The sequence below is a fragment of the Marasmius oreades genome, chromosome 1 (genome assembly GCF_018924745.1).
Source record: "Marasmius oreades isolate 03SP1 chromosome 1, whole genome shotgun sequence".
Classification (NCBI taxonomy): Eukaryota; Fungi; Basidiomycota; class Agaricomycetes; order Agaricales; family Marasmiaceae; genus Marasmius; species Marasmius oreades.
Window position 1 is genome coordinate 5533139 of NC_057323.1, and position 16623 is coordinate 5549761.

A 16623-nucleotide genomic window follows, 5' to 3' on the forward strand; every position below is an offset into this window, starting at 1 on the left:
TTAAAACTCGTTACTTCATCGAGGTGAGATGGGCGATCTGGGGGGTATACCTCGTTTCGACTGCTCCTCCACTTTCCAGCCTTTCATTTGTTCTTCGTTCTCGTTATTCTTGTTCCCGTCTTCTCTCCTTGGATTTCTGTCTTCCGAGCCTTGCGTCTGGATGTTGAAATCGGGAGGCAGAGGAGGATGGACATCGTGTTCTGACAATGCTTAGACTAACCCATGCATCGTTGACCGATCCAACGTATTCTTGCGGTTACGGAACCGTAAAGTTGGCTCGGTACTCTAATCCGTAACCAGCTTGCTCTTCATGCGATTGTGCCAGTGCCGATACCGTGATTGCGGTAGTCTTTAGCAACGGCGACACGTCGATGACGACCGTGTTGGTGACGATAGAGGTGCAGTCGTCAGATCTTCCACCGGATCGAAAGCCTTCCTGCCTTGCTGCACGTTTCCGACTTCGTTCAATGGCCGTAGGATTCTTTCTTCGTCCAGATTTACTTGAGGCCTGTGTTTTGAGGCGAACGAAGCCTTCGATGTTTGAAAAAGGACTTCCCGCGACGCACCTAGTTCTGACCTTGTTTGACTTTCCAACGCTTCTGCTCTTTTTCTCACCTCTTTCCATCCCTTCTGTAACCTTAATTCCATCTTCTAGTTCGATCTTGAGGACTTGGTGCTTGAATTTTGATGATAGTTGGGGGAAATGCTGTGCGTCTTGCGTTCCGGACTGGATGCTTTAACGTTTAACGTTTAACACCCGTATGGAAATCAAAGATTTCGTGACTGTTATCGTAAGTCACATTCTTTACCTTTCGACTATCTTCCTCACCGCCTCTCATCGTCCTCCACTCTTTCTACTCACCATCTCGCTCGTTAATAGGCAGGATGGGACGTATCAAAGGTATTGGGTCTAGATAAGGGAACTTGGACCCAAGGTGCGTTATCAAGTATTTTTTCTCCGGGTTAGTATTACTGGCTTCTATTATTTTGGGCTACATGGACTCCTCAGACTACGTTAAGGCTGTCATACAAGATGGAGAAATTTTTTTTCCCCACGAAGGATTTATCGTCGTACGGGCGAATATTGCATCAATAGTCGACCACGACGAAGACGTCATTGTGGTTGCTCACTGAATGACATCTGCAGGGTTGCCGACATACCTTCCAAACATGCCTGTAATGTGGATTCCGGCTGGCCAGTTACCGAATCATTGAGTCTGCTTACAGGAGGATATAACCTCTAAGGTAACTTAATCCACATGATTTCGCCCGGTACGAAATTGTCCCATATCGTACTACAGTAAGGATGAATAAGTTTAAGTTTCCCAATCTCCAGTTACTCGACACCATGCTGTGTGGGCCAGTGTGACTCAATAGAAACTGCGCGGATATAGCCTTGACTCTCTTCAATGGATACCTCCCACGCTATTCCTTTGTTCACCATGACTGTGTACTGAGCTGCCTAAGCTACCCGGCCCATCCTCCTCTCTTAATCCCGCAATACGAATGCGGTACAAAAGTGCGACCCTACCTTCTTCGGGCGTACGACAAAGAACAGCCTTGTATTATTCCGTCTCGCAACGCACTCGGTCCACATACGTCTTCTTTGTTTTGTACCAATGGCAGGTAAGTGTCCGTACATTCGAGGCACAATCATCTATACTCACATTGACAAAACGAAAGCATCGGCTCTTTGAATTCGAACAAAAGGACCAGTCCTTGTTACGGCTCCGCTCTTGAAGAATCACAGGACAGGTGAAGCTGAACATTGAAGCGAAACCCTTTGTCTTTCCAGATCTGTGGGTTCCACTGCGTGTATGACTTCAGCATTGTCAAGTCCACTATCATCGACTTGACGATGAACAATGCCGCGTCACCTCTGTCATTATTGCGCAGGTTCAACTATAAAGCCAGAAATCCACGACTACCACTCAAACCCTCTTATCCTTATCCCCCTTCACAGTCATCCAGGAGAATGTGCAGTACCCAATATCGTCATCCAAACGAAAGGCACGATTCGTCGACAGTATCGAAATGGGTGAAAGTCGGGGAAGTAACTCTCGACCTCTCTCAGACAGCTCTATCCACCGTAAAGGAGTTGGCCGAGTTCACACCCATACCCTTCTTGAAAGAAGCTGCAGGATGTGCTCTTGCAATTGTTGAAGCTGTCGACGTTCGTCTCCCCTTTCCCAATTATATCGCGATGAACCTGACTTGTAAGTTTCCACATAGCGAGTCATAACGAACAAGGAAGAATTCCGACTTCTCGCGAGCCACGCATGCGAACTTGTATTTGTTGCTCAACGTGCTACCGCGGCATCTGAAAGGACGATTCAGAATAAGGACAGCAAGATGATGAATAATCTGAGGCACTTGCTAAAGTATGTATCTTTTCCTCCTCCCGCACATTCCAAAAGCCTTACCGTTCCCGCCCAGCACGTTATCGCAAATCAAGGAATTCGCAGATTCTAGAGCTACGAAGAACCCATTCTCTCGTTTCATACACCAGAATTCAGACGAACAGAAGATTCTAGCCTTTAGAGAGATGATGAGTCATGCCCTTGCTCTATTTAACGTACGTCTTTTGTCTGTTCCAAGTTCCACCGACTTATCCACTGACACGAACTGCGTCCTTTTACTTAGTTGCAATCTACCATACAATCCCACGACCTATTGCTAGATATTCAGAGAAACACGCGATACTGCCAGATATACCATTCACTCGACGTAGAGAATGTCCCTCGGGAGGAGGCAACTGCAGCTGAACGGCATCCGAGTCCACAACCTGGCAATACCTACCCAGAAACAGACACTCTACTGTCTCCCAAACCCCAATCACTTCCCAGCCGACCTCAAACCGCCGAACTCCATTCTCCTAATCCAAGCTTATTACCAACACCTGTATCGACATCTCCGAACCCAATGAACGCCATGTTCGGGGGCAACCTGAGCGGCACTATCACTGGGACCGTCACGTTCAACAACATATCTGGAGATCAAACCAATAATACCGACAACTCGAAATCAGTTCGGGAGAACTGTGGTGGGACATATCGAACGCAGGTGATGAATTCGAATAATCAGTTTTATTATCCATATGATGGAACGGTTACACGATGAACGCACTGAGCCAGAATGAGCACTACTACGGTATACCACTGTTTTTATATATTGATGTATCATGACCCAGAGGACTTGAATATGTAATTACTCACTCATTATTTGGGTGATAGGCTCGACCTTCTTCCTGATTTTCCTTGATCTCAGAATAGATGTAGTCCGTCACGTGCCAGAGTAAAACTGGGTTGGGAATTTTTTGATATCCGATACCTTTCCCCCGACCAAGGCACTTCTCAACTCTTCCATGACTGCGTCTTTCTCATTCCAGCTCATAGAACCCCGGACCAGCGCAGTATAATGATGAGTTTGCATGCTACTCCCTAGGCTATCTATCTGGCATTTATCAAACTCAAAATGACAATGACCTTGTACTTTAGAGGCGCCTTCCAGATCTTGTGTCAGACGGCTGTCCATGTCAAGACTCGAACGGATACATGGAATATGATATCGCCCTTGCGCTGATCCTAGATCTATGGATAGTAATTCACCCCTCTGACATCGTGCTTATTTGAACTGGTAAAATTCAGATTCGCCTTGATTTTCGCCTTCAATATTCAAATATTCAGCGCTCAAACTCACAACGGCCCTACATAGTTTATCGAGATACACAAGCTATTGAATTCAGCCTTAGCCTTGCTCTATGACTGTAGAACCATCCGGCGCTTCAAGAAGACCCATGCACTGCCGCAGGGGATGATCTGTTCCGTCCTTTCGTTGTCCCGGGAAATGGGGAAGCGGCACCGCAAATGTCACTCCCCCATTCAAGGGAACGAACCGAGGATGACAAAATCACCTAGTTCCCTGTCAAAGTCACTACCGGTAATTCAGGAAATAGACTCCTCTAACATTGACATTGTTAATGTTACTACGGTTACTCGACCAGGAATAGAGAGACGCAGTCAACTTTCATTGGGTACGGTTTCTTTCACAGTCTCAGTCTCCAGAGCTTTTCCGCGTTGAGAAATGGCTGTCGCGAGGCGATTTTACATCGATAGGCTCAAGTCAAGAATCCCAGCATCAAATGCACTGCCACATGTTTCGCTCGAATATACCGGATGTGATGCATGATGGCCGAGAAGAAACCTATGACATAGCATGGGCATCTACCATCATAGCTCAATCTTTAGATGGAATTCGAATGTCTTTGGTCTAATTGCCCGAACTTTACGGTCCACTCGCAATGATATAAACTTCAGGATTCTTGGATAGCTAGTCCAATAACTCCTCTTCATACACCAAGTCTTCAACATACACACTCAAATGGCAGCTCATAGACAGTCTCACGTAGGAAACGGACGAGGGCAACAAGGAGGTGAGACGACGACCACTCGATATGTGGAAGTGTGTCGTTTGCAACAAGCTCTCATTGATGGCCTCAAGTCTGCCACTCGAAAAGGGGAGGTATTCCTTATGAGCCTCATTGGAAGTGCTTTAGGCGGGCTCGCTAGAACGAGGGTCATCGAAGACACCGAGTTGGATCCTAATAACGCTTTGGCGGAGGTAACGATTTCATTCCCATTCTGGCGCTTTGAAAGAGTCTCACTGATCTCCATGGTGCGCCTGAATAGGACCAAGAGGTCGCTGTGCTGCTGTGCGAAGCGGTCTATATTTTCGAACGCGATTGCGCTCAAACCCATTCACCAGATCCCGTGATGACAAGGATCTGGAACAAGACCCGAGGTGAAGATTTGGCAGAGATGTATGTGTTCCTCCGTCCCCTTCAATGCCAGCTATTCATGGAGAATGACCGTTGCTATTGCTCAGTGTGATTAAAAGCGGACTCAATTATCTCGTTAACCCTCGTTCGTTCGGAGTGCGGCATTTGGGCCAGACACCGTACCGGTACTTTCATTCGCATTTGAAGGAAGCTCTTAGTGAGAAGGCAAAGGTCAGGGTGGGTAAAGCAAGCTCGCTACCTCAAGTCTCAGTTGCGCTAACCCGAAAAACATTATAGCTTCAACATGGGGATATTAGGGCGGAGGCAATCGCTTGGCAGAGTGGTGCCCGTGCATGAAACGAATGAACGAATGATGTTGGCAGACTCTGCAATGACTGGGTCATTCTTTTTACATCTGACTTACTTTTCTCCAAAACCTTCTGGCCCCTCGAGTTCCTTTCTGTTTTATTCATATATTATTCATCTAATAATTTACTTGCTATTCAGTCTCCGTAGCTAGAACGTGATAGAGAGATACTAGATACTCTACTTCGACCAGTTTATCGCAATCCGCTCGCTCCATTTTGTTCTCGTGCGCGCTCTCACACTGCCACTCTGAGACGCTAGACTCCCTTAATTGTAACAATTACGTGTATACGAAGCCTGAGGGCCCTCGCTCTTTTTTTCCAGACTGATTGACGACGGCCTAAATTATTTATATGTTCCGATATTATGTGTCGTTGCTTCTAAAGATTATTTTTTCCAATAAACAATCCCGTATATATAGGGGAAAAATACATTGAAACCTCAACGGATATTCTGAATTGCCTCGAATGTATTCAACTCGGATTGGTAGTTTGTTACACCCGCAACTTGAAGACTCGTCCCCTCTACCTTTTCGTATATCCTGTTCCTTCTGGTCCTAACAACGCGCCGAAGCAGGTTTTTGCAGCTATGAAGGTACGAAACCCCACCTCCGGCCAAAAATCATGAATGATCATAACTTTCAGTACGTCCTGCAGCCTCTTTATCTCGTTTAACTCCCAGAAACCGATGTATCCAATGATGGTAGCTGAAAGACGCCCTCGAGAAGCGATCCGGCTGCTCAGTAACAGGATATCATCTAGCGTTCTGAAAATTCAGAAATCCAGCGTAAGTATAACCCCATCCACCTCCACGAAGCGACCCACTTACTCGGTAAGTCTAGCCAGCTTGTCAGCGAGAGACGTACCCTCTGGCTCATAACCTTGACCCGTTTGTGAAATATGTTGGGTATAAAAGTTCGCGGCGTACGCGGTTTCACAAGAGGTTACGACCAGAGAATGTATTCTTGCGATCTGAATGTTGTGAGTCCTCAGTCCTCAGTCCTCAGTCAAATGAGACGGCGACCATATGCATACAGATCGATAGTCAAAAATCTTCAGTGCCAAATCCGCAATTGTTCCAAACACATCGTCTTTTTCTTCGCGGAGAAGAGTGAGAGTCGAGAGTATTGGGTGTGACTCGAGGTATGATGAGATTGGTGAGTTCGCCATGGAGGGGGATAATTAGTATCGATCGGATGGCGCCACCCAAGGGATATAAAAACAAAAATTCTGGGAAGGTGCCTCAGAACCTATACGGAGCGTCAGCTCAAATAATGGAGTAAACACCTTTAGTGACCCCGTGCACTTTCCGAGTTTGGATCTCGGAGATTTTGGTTGACTCCCGTCCAATTTCCAAGTGTGGATTCCGGCGATCAAGTTCATTGAATGCTGTATGAAGATGAATCCCGTGCACGGAAGGCGCGTGAATCGAATTTGACGGACAGCATTCTGACTACCTGAGAATATGTATGATCATGAATTCAAGTTCTTATCGTCGAAGGTCTGATAGCAGCCCCTTGAAGCTGGGACGAAAAGGAACCAGAAGAAAACAAGATGGTCGATGATGGGCGTTGACGAGCTCTAAGGTTTGACGTTCGTTATTTAGAGAGCACACTCAATGAAAAAATAAGTATTGCTTACGTATGAGATGGCGGGGTTCGGTGGTGATAAGTAAAGCCTGAAGAATCCATCGCAGCCCTGTTCTCTCCATTCCGATATCAACGTTCCTCGTGCCATGTTAATTTTGAATATGAGTCTAGTGAGTCATTGATCTTCGAAAAGAGAACGGGGATACGACACATTACGGTCCGCGAACTGAATCCTGGAAGAGTTGAGCTTTCCTTGAACCTTCCAAAACAAACAGACCAATCTTACCTGAATCAGCTGTTTGTTCATTCATCTCGGTTTTTGAAGGTGGCGAAAAGATCGGTGACGGTGAACTGGGTGAATGTTCAAACGTTCAAACGTTATCCAAATGGGCTACGCCTCCCTGGTGAATACATTAATTTTCTCCAGCTTTTCCAGGTACCGTTCCCCATCGGAAATCTGATAAATGTACGGCTTATCACCGGTCATTGGAGAGAGAATTCACCTTGTACGGTCGACCGTTATCTGTCTCGAGGAAGTCTTTCGCATTGTGGGCCAAAAAACTACCTTAACCACAGGACACCGGTTGCCAATTGGCAATGACTTTGACTTGTTCACCATCCATAGTGCTTCAGTAAGTCATGTCACAATAGGCGAAGGCGAACTCATCGTAGGAAATCCGTAGGCGCGGCCTGACTTCTGCATGCATATTGCAATGGCTATAAACGGAAATGTCAACATGACGCGACGGCATCGAGCGGATCGAGGCTCCCGGTCCGCCGGCGGGAATAGCGGGCCACTTGAAGAGAACAGTAAAATACAATAAATTAGCAGTCTCAACAGTCACGACTTTGTCAACCTGTAACACTAAATACTGAATCTATTATTCGACTCTATAGTCGTCCTTGTATAAATATTCCCAGAATTCGACACGGAGTTCGACGAGTTATTCACAGTATGGACCTGATTTCCGGACACGTTATTGACCGACACAGTGCCGGAAATATGTCCATTGAGGACCCCACCAAACTGTGAGGCCATTGGCGACGGCAGAGGTGATTGAGCAGCGGATATGTCGGTGGATAATTGAGTAGCAGATCTAGAGATGTGGCGAGTATTGTTCCGAATCTCCACTAAGAGATCATAAGACCGTATATTCAACCGAAGCTACAGTGGATATTGAAGGTAAGGGTTTCTCTGTCAGGTGGGAGATATATCAGGATATGTACTCACGATAAATAGGTTGACTGTATGATTGAGTTGCGTTCGAAAATCAGCAATCTCCTGCTGGTCTGAGTTGGACATAACGAAACGAAACAAGAGTGACTTTTTCGTCCGTTCCTCGGCAAATACTTGAATATTGGACATCGTTCTGTGGCTCGATGTTCAGCATTTTCGGATAAAATGTATGATTCCGTCACTTACTCCTTGAACTTTTCCAAACTCTCTCTCAACTGGCAGTCCTCAGCTTGTTGACCATCCCATTGACCTCCCGTTGCACGTTGGACAGTGTAGATAGCTTCACAAGCATGAGTTGTTAAGAGCTTGATGTCCTGCTTGTTCTTAACCATTCTCTGCAACAAATATATATAAAAATAATGAGACTAGGTGGAAAGAGCACGAGAGCTTACCTCAACAGCTCCAAGGATCGCGAGTGTAATTCCTGCTGCTTCTCTGAGAAATGGCACAGACGGTGCCACATCCGCTACGTCCTTCACAGTCTCCAAAACCACCTGCGATATCCCCAATGCTTGTTCCCTTCTCTTCTTCAATAAGAACCACCATCGTTTGGAAGTCTCGCTTTCGTGACCTCCCAGAGCTGACGGGTGAGATAGTGGCCTTGTAGGCAAGGATGACGGAGGGAAAGAAACAGCTTGTTCTCCGACCGACTTCTTCAATTGGTACCTCCGCCGCTTGCAGCCCTCGCTTTCGTTGCCACCCAGAGGTGAAGAAGAGGAAAGTTGTCTTGTAGACATGGACAAAGGAGAGAAAGAAACGGCGCCTTGAGTGAATCGAGAATGGCGGGCTACTTAAGCGTGCCCCGGTTTTTCGAACCAAGCGGCGAGGTTCAACGTTCAAGCCTAATTGCCGCGGTGACCATTTGCTCGCATGTCATGACCAGAACATGTGCATGAATCCCCTCGCCCGTTTTGTCAGGTAGTAAATGGAGTTTGAATTTGCTGAACTTGATGAATCTGTTCAACCGAAACCCGGAAGTTAAAGGACAGGACAGGATCCAAGAATGAAACTCACTTCTACAACCACGTTTTGTACAATCCCAGCCAGCTACCATGCACTTGCGGCTGTACTGAACTTGTCAGTCTCTAGCGATGTTGTTGATCTTCGTGGCAGTCGTGTTGTATGGTATTGCGAATGCCGAAATGCGATACATAGAGTGATGGGCTGAATCCTTATCCCTCCTGAAAAACAGTTCGCGTAGAGCCCTTCGAGATTTTCTGCAGTAAATGTTTGGTAGTAATTGTATGACCAAGAACTGAGGATGATTTACACTTGCCGCGAGGTGACTGGAACGGCCGGAAAAACCGGCCCACCTCGGAGGAATAAAACTACGTCATCGATGATATCAACGTCAGTCGCTCAACCGTTATAAACCTCCGGCTTTCCATCTATAAACCACCTATATCTACACTACAATGGACTTCTTCAAGAAAAACGACAATACCCAATCGCAACAACTATCTGGTGCACCTCAGGAACAGTCGAAAGGCCAGGGTGGGGGATTCTTGAGTAACATGATGCACGGTGCTTCTGGTGCACCTCAGGACCAAGTGTCGGGTCATGGGGGTGTTGCTCCTGCTAGTAGTGGTACTGGAGGAGGAGGCCTCATGGGCAAGTTCAATAATGCGTTGGGAGGCGGTGCTTCTGGGGAAAAGAAAGAGGGTAAGTGGTTGTTCGACGTCGTTCTCGTTATACTGACGCCGCGAACAGACGGTTTGGATAAAGGTTCGCTTCCATAACGGCCAGCTAGGTACTCGACAACCCTGACACCCCCCCACCACACAGCCGTCGACTATGTCCAAGAGCACGTCTTTAAACAAGGCCCCCAGACCAATGAATCGGCCGCAGAACAGATGAAAGACGAGACTATTTCGGATTCCATTAGGAATCAGTACAAGAACATGACGGGGAAGGATTTCCCTATAGCTGACAAGTAAAAGCGAGGAAGAAAGATGAGAAGAAACCCAATTTGTTGCGAGCGAAGCGAGCAATCCTTATCAACGGGCGAGGGGCCCGGTCAACTTTTGTTTGTGATTATTTGTCGTTTCCGTTTCAATGTCGCGCGACCTGCTTGCTCGTCGCCTTTGGCGATGGGCAGCCCTTTCGTACTCTATTCTACCTTTTCCAAACCTCGAAAATCAACAGAGAAGACATATTACTACCCATGTATCAAGTTCGATGACAGAAATTGATACTTTTTCACCGCTTTAATGACGTGTTTTTTTTCCACTGCCAGCATTAAGATCAGAGAAATGTAGACAAGCGGTTGGAGGCACAACATGCAGGTGAGTTGCTACACGTATATATGGTTTTAAACATGTCTAAAGCAGTTTCTAGGTCTTCACTGGTGTACCAGCTGCTCAAAGCAAGTAAATCGCGAAGACTGCACAGATCAGCAAGGTCAACTCTTCACGACATGTAATGACTGCCGGACGCGTTGAAGACGCGTCACCCTTGAAGACATGCCTGAGACGAGCCTCCGCCAAGCGACGAATCCGAAGGCGTGGATTTACTGGATTCAGATGACTTTGACCAGTATCTCGGCGATGGCAGTGACATGATGGAAGTCGATCTACTGGTTAAAGATGTGGTGGTCAGTGGTCACCGAGGCCGAGAAAAGATTTATTCAGAAATTTGTGAAGGCTGACAAGGACCTGAAGCTACAGACTTGTGGTGTTTGTCGAGAGATTCGTTGGAACATGAAGCTGACTGCTGTCGCCTGCCAGCGGTGTAGCAAGGATAAAGGAGATGTGAAAAAATGGAGTACTGAGAATAATGTCCATCCAGGTGATTCCCGGGTCAGTTGAAAATCTTATCAGTGATGCTCACTCAATGGCCACCTATAGCTGATATCCCGCAAGCACTGAAGGGCCTTATCGAGCTCGAGGAGATGATGGCAGTCATGTCTGTTCGCCCTCTGGGTTTCAGTACAAATACAAAGACCATGTCTGCAGCTTTGTTCACGATATTATGGCAACACACCTTTCCCGTCTTCCCGAAGAATGCGAGACCAACAACTTGTCCTTCGACGTTGAAGGACAATCGCGTCGTGATGCACATCCTGGTGAGGGCCATAGCACTGCATACTGTAACCGTCAACTGTCTATATAGTGACATTCAAAGATGAGAAATGAAAAAGAATTAGAATACATGACGACAACGATAAAGTCTTGCTTTCTATCGTTACTGGGATTCGAAGCGAGCTACCGGGCCGCGTGCGGTGCATATTTCTCAAGAAAAGAAGAAAAAAAAAATGAGGGTGCAGGGGCGAAGCCCCGCCTAGCTGGGTGAAGGGCAGGAACACATCCGAGCGCAGCGAGCGTTCGTGTGTAAGCCCGGAACCCTAGCTAGTACTTCACGTAGATTCTGCATCTTCACGCTGCTGCAAAGAGTTTTTGTATCATACATCACAACTGTATAGATTCACTCCTCTTTTTCCGATTAAGTATGTGCTTATTGGCGGGTAATCACACAACTGCGTCATCGACTCCATCAGTCCCAACCGAGTATATAAACCTCCTAACAAGCCTTGAAATTTGAAACCTCTTATACAGCTTCCCTTTCCTTCTACAACCACCTACATCTTACTCTGCAATGGACTTCTTGAACAAGAACAACGACAATTCCCAATCACAACAACCTCAGCAAGCGACAGGCCAAGGAGCTGGCGCTCCTGCTGGTAGTGGAGGAGGCATCATGGGCAAGTTTAATAACGCTTTGGGAGGTGGTGCTTCTGGGGAAAAGAAAGAGGGTACGTAGGTTGTTCGGCGTCTTCCCCCGCTATAACAATACTGACATCGGGAACAGATGCTTTGGATAAAGGTTCGCTTCCATATCAGCCAGCTACTCCGCAACTCTCAAACTGACAAACGAGCCCCCCCCCACACAGGTGTTGACTATGTCCAAGAACATGTCTTCAAACAAGGCCCCCAGACCAACGAATCGGCCGCAGAACAGACGAAAGACGAGGCTATTTCGGACTCTATCAGGAATCAGTATAAGAACATGTCGGGGAAGGATTTCCCTGTAGCTGACAAGTAGAGGTGAGGAAGAAAGATAATGAAGATTCTAGAAACCGAATTTGTATCTCGCGCAAGGAAATCCCGGACGTTGGAAGAAGTTTTTGTATACGTATCATAAAACTACATGTTATTCAATCTGTTCGTAATTATTGTTCTCGTTGACGGAGTTGTAACCGTAACGAAAAGAAAAGGTGCAAAAAATATTGTAGACCTCGACGTCGGATGGATGGTAGACAGCACTGAACGTTTGGAATAGAAGACCGTAAAGTATCCAGGTGGCGAGACGATCGGTGATCAATGTTCATGAGCAAGAAGTATTGTACACATATGGTAGGGTCGGAGGGGTTCAAGAAGGGGCAGAATCGTAGAGCACGTTATACATTCGAAAGCATGGTACTAGCACAACAAGAAAGCATCAGGAAAAGCAAAAACGACAAAAAGTAACAGAAAGGGAGAGCATGATCAAGTCAAGAAAATTGTAGATGGGGTAAAAGGGGAGCTTGAAGCACGGTTGCCCAGTTCGATAGTCGCAGACGGGGAATTAAAAAATCACTACAAAGCACACGACACCGTATCAGACCTCCCGCACTCCAGGACAAACAATTCAAAGGCACCCACCGTGAAAAACGTTCTGATCGACTGGTTCTTATGAATAGGCTTGAAATCTGCCTTAAGCCTTTCCAACGTCATATCCCGACCGCCCGTAGCCGTACTCTCCATATCCGACATCGCGGATGAAGACTTGTAATGATTTGGAGCACGAGAACAGACTAGGTCGGCATCTAGAGAGTGACAAGGCACTATGAGAAGACGAGGGGGGTAATGCGGAACGCGAAACTGGAACTCACATGCAACAGGTGTTGGGATGGATATCGTTCTCGTAGACCTAGCAAAGACGTGACAAAGGCCAAAGCAGAGGTTTTGCATCGCGTCAGCCCTGGCGAAATAATTCGGTATGAGCAGTGACGCGAAATCGAAAAAGAGGAGGAGGTACACACGTAAAGTCGTTATCATCAGATAAGACGTGGTAGTGGGCAGACCGGCTAGTCCCCAACAGCCCTCCGTGAGACTGGAGATAGAAGTCGAATTCCGTCGGGTGCGTAATCCCAGTATCGACGACCGTGCCGGAAAGGCAGTTTCCGCTTTTTGGATCTGCTTGGTTAGGTGCGTTAGGGTCTTGAGGAAAGAACCGGAAGTGATGTCGTTTCGCCACGATGATGAAGGTAATCTTGGGGCGGATCTTGAGGTCAACGCATACTTGTCGGATGATTTGCAGTTCTGCCACCAGCCGTCAGTTTTCGTGACACAAAAGTGGGGGAGGGGAATGGAAGAAGCCTACCCATATCCTTAACCTTCTGATATTGGCCTTCATCCACTCCATCTCGGAAGAAGAGTAAGCGAACTGGTTGGATGTTGGTTTTCTTCTCTACATTCTTGCGATAGTCCATATATTTCCCGAGAATGTTCCTAACCATCTCCCCTAGCTCTTCGATGATCTCAACCCTACTGGTTTGCACCTTCAACTCGGCAATGTACTTTGCTACGTCGGAGTCGACATTCCCAACTACAGCCGTGTACGATGGGTTGCTAGAACCCGGGGCAGGGTGCATGACATCGGCTCCTACATAAACGAGAGATTAGGCTTTTCGTTTCTCGGAGAAGGAGAAAGTTTTAGAGAGACGCACCCATGATAATAGTCGGCTTCTGAGGATCGTTGAGGTCTGAAGATGTCCTAGCAGTCGGATCCGGCTTATGGTTGATACCACCAAGCTTCGGATTGACTCTACGAGAAGGCAGGGAGCCATGAACATGGCGAATTGTCATTCACAAAAACAACACTCACTTCAAAGCAACATTAGCCCAATACTGAGACTTGGCTCGTCGACACTTTGATGACCTGAGACACTGAGTTGCGACTCCCATTTCAATATCACCCAGGCTGGACAATTGAATGTTAAATCATCGCGAAGGTGACCATTATAGAAGAACAACTCACTGCTTCACACCGCGATAGATCTCAACGTTTCCTTGGTCCGGCAGAACGACAACAAGCAGATCAGGTCCCTTTGTCCCTCCATGTTTTTTAGCGGTCTGACCACCGGCTACTTTAAGTTCAGCGGATATATCCCTCTGAGCGTTACCGTAGTAAATGACGGGGTCAGTTTCGCGAATTGTCATTCCTGTAGGGGTAGATCAGGATTAACCTCAACACGTTTCAATGAAGAGGTAAGAGAAGAAACCGTAGTGAATGACATCGAAAGTTCGACTTACCGACGTTCCGGAACTCCTGTACAATATTCCCAACCATCGCTCTCGCATCTGCCAGTGGAAATCGGTTTTGCGTTTCGAATAAGATAACACACCACCGCTCAATGGTCTGCGGTTGGATGAACGTTATGTCTCGCAAATTCCACGAGCCGTTTCGTGGGTCCTGAAAAGCGACGGTGGATCAGACGATAAAAAATCAACGGCACAAAGAAAGTATACGTACAACGTTGTGCATCCCCTTTCCTTCCTTACCACGATACTGCAACCGTGGAGGGTTGATAACCCTTGCATCGATAGTCATAGGAAACGTCGGTGACGGTACCATTCCAAAATTACGGACGTATTCCGATTGACCATGTGCGAGTAGCTGCAGGTGGATTTAGTGGGTCACTACGAAGTTAAAAGAAAATGGATGATTGACTGACATCAACACCCCTCCTGATTTCAGCCATCCTCTCCGCTGGCCTCAGTTGGCTGAATTCCACCATCGCGCTCGTTACTTCAGGAGGCACTTGCTTGCGAGCAATCTGTCCTGGTAGAACTGTAAGCAGTTCGAGAGGCAGGGTGGCTCCCGAGGCAGTCTAAATCGCAAAGTCGGATGTCAAAAAAGCGAGCCTCAGAACTTGTGGTCATGAAGGACTTACCTGACCACAGATAACATCCGGGAATCTCAAAGCCCGATTGTATGTTTGCCTAAAGTAGTCCGCAACCGATACGACAGTTCCATCTCGCTTCGAAAACGTGAAGTCTTTTGCACTGAGAGGGCTCAACTTGACTATGGAAACGATCTTTTCAGATCTGCTACCGGCGACCTATATACATGAATAAGTATAAACGATGCGCGAATAGTAAAAAGTTCTGACGGAGACAAACGAACCTTGACACGGATACCAGAAATAAACCGCTGCAACCTCAACCTCTCCCGATCTGGAAACCCTCTGGATGGAGCAAGTCGCATAGGGTCGTTTGCGTTGATAGTACTGTTGCGAGTAGGAGGTGGCAAGTAAGCAAGGCACGTATTCATCAAAGGGCCCTCTTGATAAAACATCCCCGTTGTGATATCCACGTTTAAGAGCGTTCTCCCAACCGCAGAACGAACACTTTGAAAGATACCACGTCTGAACTGGAGACCCATAATAGGACGGGAGACCATATTTGGCAAGTTTGGGAAGAAGGAACGCGTATTGAACGCATAACCGCTACTGATAGGACCTTGTCTGATAGCAACATTCATCGCCATGAGAGCCGTAAGGACGCTTTCATCCTGCGATTGTTTTCCTTCCACGAATCGTTGTAAAACCTCGGGGTTAATGTCGGCTACTTTCACGATCTTGATCTTGTACAAAGCTGGTGGGCGAGACGAAGGAGTAGTGGTAGCGGTTCCAGAAGATACAGGAACGTTGAACTGATAAAACCAGTCAATATTCGTATTACTTGAAAAATGGAGAAAAATAGGTACCGTTGCGGAGTCTCCACCGCCTGGCATATTCAAGAAGTGCTGCGTGAAAAGGTTTTTCCTGCCATCATAGACCCCACATGGTTGGAAAATGGCGGGTTCCGTGTCTCGCTGGAGTTGCTTCATTAATTCGTGAGTAAATCGCGACGGGAAGGAGTCGGATTTCCCGGATGGACTAGTGATTGTCACTGAAAACACGTGTTTGAGTCTAAAAATGAAAATGACGAGAGAAAAGAATCTGAAAGGGTACCATCGTAATGATAGATAGTCCTATCAGGGATAGCGATGTCGGTGGCGTTGACGAAGACTTGAATCTTCCTCCCTGCGGTTCCAGTCGCGCGTCTCCTCACACCCACCGTCGAGGTTGTAGCTGAAAACGTGATGAGAGGCAGTCAAGATTCGGCATGCGGTTCATTCGGATGGCAAAGCAAAAAAAAGTAAAGGAATCACACGCGGGAGCCAAGTTTGAATATAAACAGGTCGATTCATTGTTAAAAATTATAAAAGATCAACGTGAACGATTACAGAGGAGCACAAAAGCAAGAAGGCAGGCATACCTGGAAGAGTAGGGCCAACTACAAGGCGTTCACCTGCTTGAGTGCCTTGTTGTTGACCCCCATGTCCGCTTCGTGGAGGGCCCCCTCTAGTAGCGCCTCGCGGTGCTGCAGCACCTCTCGCTCCCCAACCACCTCTTCCTCCACCAGGAGTTGGAGTTGGCTGAGGTTGAGCTGTAGTTTGCTGGGCACCAGATTGAGACGAGGGTTGAGAGGAACGTCCACGAGCCGGGCGTGGTGGCATCTTGCTATGAGGGAAAAGAGTAAAAAAAGTTTAGAAAAGTACTAGGTGGAAGGTGGTCGTCAAAGGCCAAGGAACAACTGACCCAGGGGGTTTCTTTATATTTTCGGCAAT

The 16623-nt window shown here is 47.1% G+C and overlaps 7 protein-coding genes across 7 annotated transcripts; 4 read left to right on the forward strand and 3 right to left on the reverse strand.

Annotated features, from left to right (window-relative positions):
• Positions 1-803: 803 nt before the first annotated feature.
• Positions 804-3288, forward strand: E1B28_001957 (uncharacterized protein). The gene is made up of 6 exons (XM_043147936.1): positions 804-1272; positions 1322-1626; positions 1684-2173; positions 2233-2381; positions 2437-2575; positions 2644-3288. Exons 3-6 carry the CDS (start codon positions 1859-1861, stop codon positions 3118-3120), a joined length of 1080 nt encoding a protein of 359 aa, XP_043016650.1. The 5' UTR covers positions 804-1272; positions 1322-1626; positions 1684-1858; the 3' UTR covers positions 3121-3288.
• A 1092-nt stretch (positions 3289-4380) lies between these two features.
• Positions 4381-5134, forward strand: E1B28_001958 (uncharacterized protein; the record flags this gene model as incomplete). The annotated part of the gene is made up of 4 exons (XM_043147937.1): positions 4381-4620; positions 4689-4819; positions 4885-5014; positions 5075-5134. The coding sequence occupies 4 exons, from the start codon at positions 4381-4383 to the stop codon at positions 5132-5134; spliced, it is 561 nt and encodes a 186-aa protein (XP_043016651.1).
• A 533-nt stretch (positions 5135-5667) lies between these two features.
• On the reverse strand, positions 5668-6723 carry E1B28_001959 (uncharacterized protein; the record flags this gene model as incomplete). The annotated part of the gene is made up of 4 exons (XM_043147938.1): positions 6430-6723; positions 6178-6372; positions 5972-6114; positions 5668-5908 (listed from the first exon to the last, which is right to left on the reverse strand). The coding sequence occupies exons 2-4, from the start codon at positions 6310-6312 to the stop codon at positions 5668-5670; spliced, it is 519 nt and encodes a 172-aa protein (XP_043016652.1). The 5' UTR covers positions 6313-6372; positions 6430-6723.
• Positions 6724-7596: 873 nt separating this feature from the next.
• E1B28_001960 (uncharacterized protein) lies at positions 7597-9273 on the reverse strand (the record flags this gene model as incomplete). Its single annotated transcript, XM_043147939.1, has 6 exons — positions 9239-9273; positions 8983-9185; positions 8361-8924; positions 8155-8303; positions 7963-8101; positions 7597-7896 (listed from the first exon to the last, which is right to left on the reverse strand). The coding sequence occupies exons 3-6, from the start codon at positions 8703-8705 to the stop codon at positions 7597-7599; spliced, it is 933 nt and encodes a 310-aa protein (XP_043016653.1). The 5' UTR covers positions 8706-8924; positions 8983-9185; positions 9239-9273.
• A 56-nt stretch (positions 9274-9329) lies between these two features.
• E1B28_001961 (uncharacterized protein) lies at positions 9330-10249 on the forward strand. The gene is made up of 4 exons (XM_043147940.1): positions 9330-9630; positions 9679-9693; positions 9754-10141; positions 10205-10249. Exons 1-3 carry the CDS (start codon positions 9384-9386, stop codon positions 9903-9905), a joined length of 414 nt encoding a protein of 137 aa, XP_043016654.1. The 5' UTR covers positions 9330-9383; the 3' UTR covers positions 9906-10141; positions 10205-10249.
• A 1165-nt stretch (positions 10250-11414) lies between these two features.
• E1B28_001962 (uncharacterized protein) lies at positions 11415-12187 on the forward strand. The gene is made up of 3 exons (XM_043147941.1): positions 11415-11719; positions 11776-11790; positions 11858-12187. Exons 1-3 carry the CDS (start codon positions 11563-11565, stop codon positions 12007-12009), a joined length of 324 nt encoding a protein of 107 aa, XP_043016655.1. The 5' UTR covers positions 11415-11562; the 3' UTR covers positions 12010-12187.
• Positions 12188-16573, reverse strand: E1B28_001963 (uncharacterized protein). Its single transcript, XM_043147942.1, has 16 exons — positions 16272-16573; positions 15965-16084; positions 15718-15902; positions 15136-15663; positions 14903-15070; positions 14684-14839; positions 14482-14625; positions 14262-14421; positions 13987-14170; positions 13834-13929; positions 13676-13773; positions 13330-13611; positions 12989-13268; positions 12839-12927; positions 12609-12772; positions 12188-12542 (listed from the first exon to the last, which is right to left on the reverse strand). Exons 1-16 carry the CDS (start codon positions 16510-16512, stop codon positions 12540-12542), a joined length of 2898 nt encoding a protein of 965 aa, XP_043016656.1. The 5' UTR covers positions 16513-16573; the 3' UTR covers positions 12188-12539.
• Between the last annotated feature and the right edge of the window lie 50 nt (positions 16574-16623).